The following is a 10,826-nucleotide window of genomic DNA, read 5'->3' on the forward strand; positions in this document are numbered from 1 at the left end:
CTACTGTAGTGATTGTAACGAGGTCAGCCAGGTGGACCTCATAGAATATGAGTTCCCTGAATGCGGCTATCAACCTGGTCCAATCAGGGAGCCCTGACTAACAGAAAAGAACAGGAGTGTCTGACATCTTGCTGACTCGGAAAGTGAGGAAGTTGAATTAGTGTCAAGGACAATCCATGTGTAACTAAAGGGTGACTTGGCAATGGAATGCTGGAATCTGTGGAGTTATTTCATTACCACCAACCCTCCTTTCGATACTGTGTCTAAGGGCCTCTTCAGCTTACAGTGGAAGAGGTTAAACTACTAGTGAGTCTTAACAAGAAGAAGGACTTGTCTTAACAAAGTTTTTTAAAGAGTAGGTGGAAACTATATTGGCTCAATAGATATAAAATGAAGGGTATCAGGAGCCAGGGAGCCACTTGACCTGAACCCAAAAGTGTATGACATTCAAATTGGGTTTTCAAAAAATTAATTAATTCACTGGATGAGAGCATGGCTGGCTATGGCAACATTTATTGCTGTCGGCATAAAGTTAAAAACACTCTCAGAAGGGGACCAAGAACTTAAAATTGATAGTAGATTAGATTACTTACAGTATGGAAACAGGCCCTTCAGCCCAACAAGTCCACAATGACCCGCTGAAGCGCAACCCACCCAGACCCATTCCCCTACATCTAACACTACAGGCAATTTAACTTGGCCAAATCACCTAACCTGCACATTTTTGGACTGTGGGAGGAAACTGGAGCACCCAGGGTAAACCCACACAGACACGGGGAGAATGTGCAAACTCCACACTGATAGTTGCCTGAGGCAGGAATTGAACCCAGGTTTCTGGTGCTATGAGGCAGTAGTGCTAACCACTGTGCCACCGTGCCACCAGCCTTAGTATTAAGGATCAGACAATGATGGATAAAAATGGAGTCATATGTAGGCCAGACCAGGTCAGTCTCAGTCCCTAAAGGACATGAAAAATCAATTCTCCTGCAGCTTGGTTGCTGCCTGACCGGCTGTGCTTTTCTAACCTGTTAGTGAACCAGATTCATTCCCCAAAGGGCATTAACCCTTTGGGTATATGAAAGGAAAAAAAAATGGTTAAGACTAAAATTGGACCCTTGAAGACAGAAATAGGTGAATATATTACATGGAACAAAGAAATGGCAGAAGAGTTGAATTGGTACTTCAGATCTGTGTTCACTGGGGAAGACACAAGCAATCTGCCTGAGATAATAGTGGCTGAAGGACCTGAACTGATGGGAATTTATATTTGCCAGGAATTGGTGTTGGAGAGACTGTTAGGTCTGAAGGCTGGTAAGTTCCCAGGGCCTGATGGTCTACATCTCAGGGTACTGAAGGAGGTGGCTCTAGAAATCGTGGATGCATTGGTGATCATTTTCCAATGTTGTGTAGATTCAGGATCAGTTCCTGCGGATTGGAGGGTGGCTAATGTTGTCCCACGTTTTAAGAAAGAAGGGAGAGAGAAAGCAGGGAATTATAGACCAGTTGGTCTGACCTCAGTGGTGGGAAAGATGCTGGAGTCAATTATAAAGGATGAAATTACGACACATCTGGATAGTAGTAACTGGATAGGTCAGAGTCAGCATGGATTTATGAAGGGGAAATCATATTGGCTAATCTTCTGGAATTTTTTGAGGATGTAACTCTGAAGATGGACAAAGGAGATCCAGTGGATGTAGTGTACCTGGACTTTCAGAAAGCCTTTGATAAAGTCCCACATAGGAGGTTAGTGAGCAAAATTAGGGCGCATGGTATTGGGGGCAAAATACTGGCTTGGATTGAAAATTGGTTGGCTGACAGGAAACAAAGAGTAGTGATAAACAGCTCCCTTTCGGAATGGCAGGTGGTGACCAGTAGGGTACACAGAGATCAGTGCTGGTACCGCAGCTTTTTACAATATACATTAATGATATATATGATGGTATTAAAAGTAATATTAGCAAATCTGCTGATGATACAAAGCTGGGTGGCAGGTTGAATGTGAGGAGGATGTTAGGAGATTACAGGGTGACCTGGACAGGCTAGGTGAGTGGACAGATGCATGGCAGATGCAGTTTAATGTGGATAAATGTGTGGTTATCCACTTTGGTGGCAAGAACAGGAAGGTAGATTACTACCTAAATGGAGTCAAGGAAAAGGAACAGTACAAAAAGATCTGGGTGTTCTTGTACATCAGTCAATGAAAGCAAGCATGCAGGTACAGCAGGTAGTGAATGTTTCCGCTGATGGGTGAGTCCCGAACCAGAGGATACACAGTTTAAAAATATGGGGTAGGCCATTTAGAACAGAGTTGAGGAGAAACTTCTTCACCCAGAGAGTGGTGAGTGTGTGGAATGCTCTGCCCCAGAAGGCTGTGGAGGCCAAGTCTCTGGATACCTTCAAAAAAGAGTTGGATAGAGCTCTCAAGGATAGTGGAATCAAGGGTTATGGGGATAAGGCAGGAACAGGATACCGATTGAGGATGATCAGCCATGATCATAATGAATGGTGGTGCTGGCTCGAAGGGCAGAATGGCCTACTCCTGCACCTATTGTCTATTGTCTATTAACCCATTTATTAACCCATTAAGTGAACCAAATGGATTTTTCCTCAACATTTGACAATGGTTTCATGGTCATCATTCGACTCTTAATTCCATATTTTTATTGAGTTCAAATTCCACCATCTGCCATCAAAATGGTTATATTTCCATCACGGTCCTCATATTTTTAAATAAAGTGAAAAATATTTCACTAATTTATTTTATGTTTAAAGAGACAGAATCTTGAGTTTGAATTTAATTTCAAAAAATCTAGAAGTTTAAGTCTAAATGATAACCATGAAACCATTGTCAATTATTGTAAAAACACAGGTGACTGCAGACCTAGAACAACAAGAGTACACTCTGCACTATCCCTGAAATAGCCTTGTGGGTCACTCAATAAAGGACAAATAGGGATGGGTAATGAATTCTGGTCTAGCCAATGATGTCGGCATCCAATGAAGAGTAAATCACGCAGTCCTGGAAAATCTCCCACATTGCAACCTGCATAGGCCTTAGGCCACCTAATTTCCCGCTGCAACTTTGTCTTAACATGCACCAGATTTTGTTTCCTCTTTTGGCCCTCTAGCCATTAATTCACATTGGGCCCTAGTCAAACAATAACCAGATTTTAAAATTCTAATCCTTGTTTGCAAATCCCTGGCTTGACCGTCCCTCTCTCTATAATCTCCTCCAAGCCCAGAATTCTCTCCTGATCTTCCTCTGGGCTCTTGAGTAACTGGAGAAATGTCTTTGTTCACTTTGTCTCTTGCTGTGGTTTAACATTGTTATGTGACTACTGTGGTTTCATTGTTTTAAACAAAGGCTCTGTGTAAAGTCACTTTGCCGAGTGCATGAAACATTGAGCTTTTCTGACTTTGCTCCATAATGGTAGACATATCTTCAGCTGCCTAAGCTCTAAACTTTAGAAAACCCTCCCTAAAACTCTCTAAACTGAATCCTAGTGATTGATTTAAACTTTTAAGATTAAAATGATTGGTTTCCATTGTGTGAGCATTTCCAAGGATATGATATAATGGTGGCACATTGGAGTTGATGTCCAGATTAGCAACTCTCTGAAGGGAACCTTGGTTTTATTCATTTTTTTAATTGCCACAGGACTGGAGGACAGACAATGTGGTACCATTACTCAAGAAGGCAGTAAGGGATAAACCAGGAAACTATAGGCTGGCCATTCTAACTTTGGTGGTGGGGAAACTATTGGAAGCAATTCTCAGGGACAGAATTAATCTGTGTTTAGTGAGGTGGGGATTAATCAACAGTCAATATGGTTTTGTTGAGGAGAGATCATGTCTGACCAACTTGCTTGAATTTTCCGAAGAGTTGATGCGATAAGAGTAGATGAGGTCATTGTTTTCGATGTTGTCCATTTGGATTTCAGCAACACTTTTGATAAGGTCCCACATGGCAGACTGATAGTGATTGTAAGAGCCCATAGGATCCAAGGAAATTTGGCAAATTGGATCCACAATTCACTGAGTGTCAGGAATCAGAGGGTGATAGTTGGGGGCTATTTATCTGATTGGAAGTCTGTAGCAGTATGGTCCTGCTGAAATTAGTATTAGGGCCTTTGTTGTTTGTGGTTTATATAAATGATTTAAACTTGAATGTTGATCAATACGTTTGCAGAGGGTACAAAAATTAATGGGTGGTAAATAGTGAGGAGGGTAACCTTAAATTACAGATTGTCTAGTCAAACGGGCTAGGAAGTGGGTGCTGCAGATGCTGGAGATTGGAGTTAAGATTAGAGTGGTGCTGGAAAAGCACAGCAGGACAGGACTGCATCAGAGGAGCAGAAAAATCAGCGATTCAGGCAAAAGCTCTTCATCAGGTCAGACGGGCTGTTCAGTGGCAAATGGAATTCAGTCGGATAAATGTAAGGTTAGGCAGGACAGGCTAGGCAAGGAAATACATGATGAATGGTAGGACTCTGGGAAGCACCGCAGATCAGAGGGTGTGCATGTACACTGGTCCCTTAAGGTATCAGGATAGGTGGACAAAATGTTGAAGAAGGCATATGGGATAGTTGCCTTTAATGGTCAAGGCACAGAGCAGGGACATTATGATGGAACTGTATAAAACTTTGAATAGGCCACAGCTAAAGTATTGTGTGCAGTTCTGGAAATCTAATTTACAGGAGGGATATGATAGCACTGGAGAGGGTGCAGAGGAGATTTATCAGGATGGTGCCTGGGCTTGAGAGCTTCAGTTGTGAAGAGAGATTGGACAGATTGGGATTGTTTTCCTTAGAGTGAAGGAGATTGAAAGGTGGCATGATTAAGATGGATAAAATTGTGAGGGGCATAGATAGGGTAGACAGGAAGAAACATTTTCTTTGATGGAGAGATCAATGATCGGTGTTATGAAGTTGAAGGCATGTATTGTACCTTTAAAAGAGAGTGAATGCTGTTCTGAACTGAGAGCTTACAAGCACCTGCGTCATAGGACAAAATAGCAGTATAAGAATGGACTGGAAAAGTGAAAATATGTAACATTTGGCTGTGAACTTGATACCTGAGTTGATTGCTGTTTTGACAACAATTTGAATTTAACAAATCAGTTTAAATTATACTCCAGGATACTAAAACCCAATTGAGTTTGAATTTAGTGTTTTGCCAACATTGAACCATAGACACATATAAAAACACAGGCATTTTGGAAATTGGAGTCAGAACAACTGCCATCAACACAGAATGAGAAATTAGGAAATACTGTCTCTCAAGGGTACCTTTTCACTTGAAACATATTTGCTGTAAAAAGAATGAAGATGACCCAGGTAGATCTTTAGCTGGAAGAGAAAAGATACCAAAGTTGACAGCAGCTGTGTGATTTTGAAATTAACTTGATGTGATTTTAATAAGTGTCTTATTGGAACAGCATATTGTTATAGAGTTGGAGGCAGGTAATAAGCAGTTAAGAGAAAGGGGGGTTTGGTGTTGTGAATAGTTGTTTTTTAATGTTCACTTTAGAGTTAAAGAATAAATTGATGTTATTTTCTTTAAATAGTGGAAGTTGAGAGTTCTTTGTCACTCATATTTTAACAGATTACAGGACGAGGTGAGCTTTTCTGGATGTTTGGTTTAATTAACAGTGGGGACATTTAAGAGACTTTTGGACATGCATATGGTCACAGAAATTTGAGGGTGCATACATGAGGATCAGTGGTCAGCACAACATCATGGGCTGAAGGGTCTGTTCTGTGCTGTACTGTTCTATGTCCTATGTTCTATGTGTTCATCTCCGTGTCACAACACCAGGGAGCATAGATTTAAAGTAAGGGAGAGAAGGTTTAGAGGAGATGTGAAGAAATGCATTTTCACCAGAGGGTGGTGGGAATCTGGAACTCACTGCCTGTCTGGGTGGTAGACTCACAGAATCCCTACAGTGTGGAAACAGGCCCTTCGGCCCTACAAGTCCACACAAACCCTCCAAAGAATATCCCACCCAAATCCATTCCCCTACCCTATTATTCTATATTTACCCCTGACTAACACACCTAACCTACACTATGAGGCAATTTAGCATGGCCAATTCACCTAATCTGCACATCTTTGGATTGTGGAAGTAAATCAGAGCACCCGGAGGAAACTCAAGCAGACACAGGGAAATGTGCAAACTCCACACAGACAGTCGCCAGAGGTTGGAATTGAACTTAGATCCCTGGTACTGTGAGGCAGCCATGCTAACCACTGAGCCACCATGCTGCCCTAAAATGAAGGCACTCAGTATGGGGCAGAAATCGTCATAGGATTTAAGAAGCATTTAGATGTGCTTTTGCGATACCAAAACAAACAAAGCTATAGTCCAATTGGTGGAAAATGGGATTAAAATAGTTAAGTGGTTGTTTTTGATTGGTACAATCTCAGTGGGCCAAAGGATATTTTCCTGTGATGTAGTGAGAGCTCTATAACTTATTCCTGCTTGCCATATGAACCACCATTCTATTGCCTTACTTATTGTGCCTGCATGTTAATATTTTATGATTCTTAAATAGGAGAACGCACTAATCCCACCGTGTTGAGGCATTTTGCATTGGCTTTTCATATAAGTAATATTCTGCTTTCCTGTTCGTTTAACCAGTGTGAATAATTTCAGATTCCCACAATATATTATAGTTTGTCTAATTTTAGCTATTTACATCCTTTTGCATATTTTTCATAGTTTCCTCATAATTTATTTTCAACCTGCCTTACATCTTCAGAAACCTTGCATAAATGAACAGGTCCATTCATCCCATCATTGGTGAAAATTGGAAATAATTGAGACCCCAGCATATTCCTCTGGCATCCGTTGATCAAATTCAGGATTACATTGAAGTGGCAATTGAACAAAAGGATAGTGATGGACATGGGAACAGGGTTGAGAAGTAGATATAAAACTATTTGCTCGCAAGGAGGGTAAACACTAGCAATGACTAGTTGGGCCTTATGGCCTGTTTGTGCACATAACTTCTGTCTATTCCTTCCTAATGAATGAGAAGTTCCTTTTTTTAAATTGCTTTTGCTTCATTTATGCTGTTTTTAATGTCCAACTGATGATGATGATGATGATGTTCACATTTCTCTGACAGGTGAGAAGAAAGTTTTGTTTCAATTCGTAGTGAAGTTCTTCCCACCTGATCCAGGGCAGCTCCAAGATGAATTGACAAGGTGGGTATAACCCTCTCTGCACTTTTGGAAATCACAAGCTAAATTAGCACCATAGACTGCCCTTTCATAAAGTCTGCTTTGACTTCACTTGTGGCCGACATATCTTGGATGACCCTGATTCAGATTGTGTGTTTTGATTTGAGGTTTGAATCCACAACCATGGAAACCTGTGCAGCTGCTGGCACTTGAACAGATTTTCAGTGTGGGGATAGAGAGAAAAGAGAGGAGGAGCAGTAGGAAAGAGAGATGTCCGAGGTATGGCAGCTGAGGCCTACTCTTTCTGGTGAAGCAGCCCTGTCGCAAACCATGTATTTACACATCAGACACAGTGGCAGGAAGTCGCCTTGTTAAGTGACTGTGCTTTCATAAGATGTTGAAGTAAAAGGTTAGAATATGGGAGAGGTCCTCTATCAGCACTTGATGTTACTTCAGTACTTAGTATCAAGTGATAATCCATCTGATTTAACTGGATCAAAGAGCAGGTGAACAAGATATAACGTCCACTTCCCATAAATGAAGCCACTTTCATCATTGGCTGTAGGAGCACCGAGTTTTCTTTATTCCAATTATTTGCAGCAGTTTTTTTTTATGACTTTGTTGTCATTCATTTGGAATTCTCAAATTAAAATTCTCTAATTACAGTAAATGATTCCAGAATGACACCATTGCTCATGATATAAAGGCAATTAACGTGATGCTTAAAAATCAGGTATGTTTCAGAAATTGTCTTCGGAGGTTGAAAGTACATGAGCTGATTGCTATTTACATGAGTGAGCTAATTAATTGTACTTGTGCTCTATATTACTGTAGACATTCAATGCCCTCTCATTTTCTTTTTTCATGACGTTCCACCCAAATTTATGACTCCTTCCATCTAGAAGAACAAGTACCCTTCAAGCCACCCACCATCCTTAACTTGGAAATATATCGCCATTCATTCAATGTGTCTGCATCAAAATCCTGATACTCCCTCCCTCACAGTTATGTGGGTGTACGTATACCCCATGGACTGCAGCAGTTCAAGAAGGCAACTTATCATCAGCTTCTCAAAGGGAATAGGTAATAAATATTGGTCCAGCTGGTGGCATTAATGTCCTCTGAAATAATAAAGATAACAAATAGAGCTTCACTTATTTGGACTGTTGTCTCCATAGATTCATAGAGATATACAACACAGGCACAGATCCTTCTGTTCAACTCATCCATGCTGACCAGATATTCTAAATAAATCTAGCCAGTATTTGGCCTATATCCCTCTAACCCTTCCTATTCATATACCTATGCGCTACCTTTTAAATGTTGTAATTGTACCAGATGTCACTACTTCTTCTCGCAGCTCATTCTATACACACACCACCCTCTACATGAAAATGTTGCCCCTTAGGTACCTTTTAAATCTTTCTTCTCTCACCTTAAACCTGTGCCCTCCAGTTTGGACTCCCCAAACCCAGGGAAAAGATCTTGGCTATTTACTCTATCCATGCCCCTCATGATTTTATAAATCTCTATAAGGTCACCTCTCAGCCTCTGACACTGCATGGAAAAGAGTCCCAGTCTATTCAGCCTCTCCCTATAGCTCAAAACCTCCAACCCTGGCAATAACCTTGTGGATCTTTTTGAACTCTTTCAAGTTTCACAACATCCTTCCTATATCAAGGAGACCAGAATTGAATGCAGTATTCCAAAAGTGGCCTAACTAATGCCCTGTACAGCCGCAACATGACCTCCCACTCCTATACTCAATGCACTGACCAATAAAGGTAATCATACCAAAAGCCTTCTTCACTATCCTATTGACCTGTGTTTCCAATTTCAAAGGACTATGAACTTACAATCCAAGGTCCCTTTGTTCAGCAACACTCCCCAGGAACTTAGCATTAAGTGTATAAGTCCTGTCCTAATTTGTCTTTCCAAAATGCAGCAACTCACATTTATCCAAATTAACTATAGCTGCAAACATCTAGGGCCATTGGTCCATCCGATCAAGATCCCATTACACTCTAAGGTAATCTTCAGGTTACTATTAATGTGCAGTATTTATGTATTATCCCATTCTTCTTCCATGCTGTCAGAAATATGACTATGTAATCACGGCTGACATTTCCAGTGAAATGTCAGAAGTGTCATTTTACCAATGAGTCTTTAAACTGAGACCCCATCTTACCTCTCAGGTGAATGTTGAAAATCTGTATTCATCTGTCCTCTCCTGACAAGTAGTTATCTCCCAAACAGCACTAGTTAGACAGAGTGATATTTCTCAATGCTATTAGTTGGACCTTTGTATGCACTGACTGGCTGCTGCACTCTCTACGTTGTAGTAGTGACGACATTCCAAAAGTAGATAATGACTGCTCAGCATTAAGGGACATGCTGAGTTGTGGAGGACATTACATAAATACAAGATCTTTTTGTTCCTCAATGTAAGTAATTAAAACAGATATGTAGGCAATGTTTTATTGGTGAAACATTGATATTCTATACTATAACTCATTTATAACATTATAACTTACATGCAGCTCCTCAACATCAATAATCTGACACCAAAAGCCAAAGCAACTCAACTTTACTTCCGCTTATAGTTTGTGGCTGTTGATTTTGAAGGGAGCTAGGAATTCTCTGGCATGACTTTGCTTATCAAAAACACCAAAATAGAGGAAGACAAAACAATAATTTCATTCAACGTAACAGCACTGTTCACCTCCATCAACATCGACCTGGGGAAGGAAACACTTACTGCACTTTTAGAAGAGACCATCACACACACCCCAACCACCATCAATCACATTACCAACGAAAACATCATGAAGCTAGTGGACCTGTGCCTCACCTCCCACTTTACCTTCAACAACATAATCTACAAACAAACCAACGGCACACCCATGGGATCTCCGCTATCAGGATTCATAGCAGAAGCAGTAATGCAAAGACTAGAATAAACAGCCCGACCAAATGTCAAACCAAAAATCTGGGTCCGCTACGTAGATGACACCTTTGTCATCACAAAACGAAACAAGATAGAAGAGACATTTAACATCATCAACAACACCCTCACAGGCTTAAGGTTCACCAAGGAGGAAGAAACCGACAACAAACTCGCATTCCTGGACCTCACAGTCGAAAGAAAGGACAATGGAGAACTCCAAACCTGTGTATACAGGAAACAGACAAACACTGACCAAATACTTAACTACACCAACAACCATCCCAACACGCACAAACGAAGCTGTATCAGAACACTATTCCAATGAGCCACCACACACTGCAGCACAGACAAACTTCGGAAAACAGAGGAGAACCACCTATACAATTAATTCAAGAAGAATGGATACTCAAAAAATACAGAGCGCAGATTCCTCAAGAACAAACCACGACAAGCAGACCAAACACAGCCAGAAACCCTAACCACCTTACCATACATCAAAGAAGTTTCAGAAATGACAGCCAGACTACTAAGACCCCTCGGAATCCTAGTAGCACACAAACCCACCAACACTCTCAAACAAAAACTAACAAACTTAAAAGACCCAGTACAACCCATGGACAAAACCAACGTCATCTACAAAATTCCATGCAAGGACTGCCACAAACACCACGTAGGACAAACAGGAAGAAAGTTA

The 10,826-nt window shown here is 40.9% G+C and overlaps 1 protein-coding gene across 2 annotated transcripts in view; it reads left to right on the plus strand.

The window, feature by feature from the left end:
• The window catches only part of LOC122557065 (FERM domain-containing protein 7-like), a 66,096-nt gene that overhangs the window by 24,474 nt on the left and 30,796 nt on the right, over positions 1-10,826 (plus strand). For both annotated transcript variants that reach the window (XM_043704335.1, XM_043704334.1), the window contains exon 5: positions 7,131-7,209. In XM_043704335.1, coding sequence (XP_043560270.1) covers positions 7,131-7,209 — 79 coding nt within the window. The remainder of the gene's footprint in view (positions 1-7,130; positions 7,210-10,826) is intronic.

This window comes from Chiloscyllium plagiosum, chromosome 15 (assembly GCF_004010195.1).
Source record: "Chiloscyllium plagiosum isolate BGI_BamShark_2017 chromosome 15, ASM401019v2, whole genome shotgun sequence".
In the NCBI taxonomy this organism is placed as follows: domain Eukaryota; kingdom Metazoa; phylum Chordata; class Chondrichthyes; order Orectolobiformes; family Hemiscylliidae; genus Chiloscyllium; species Chiloscyllium plagiosum.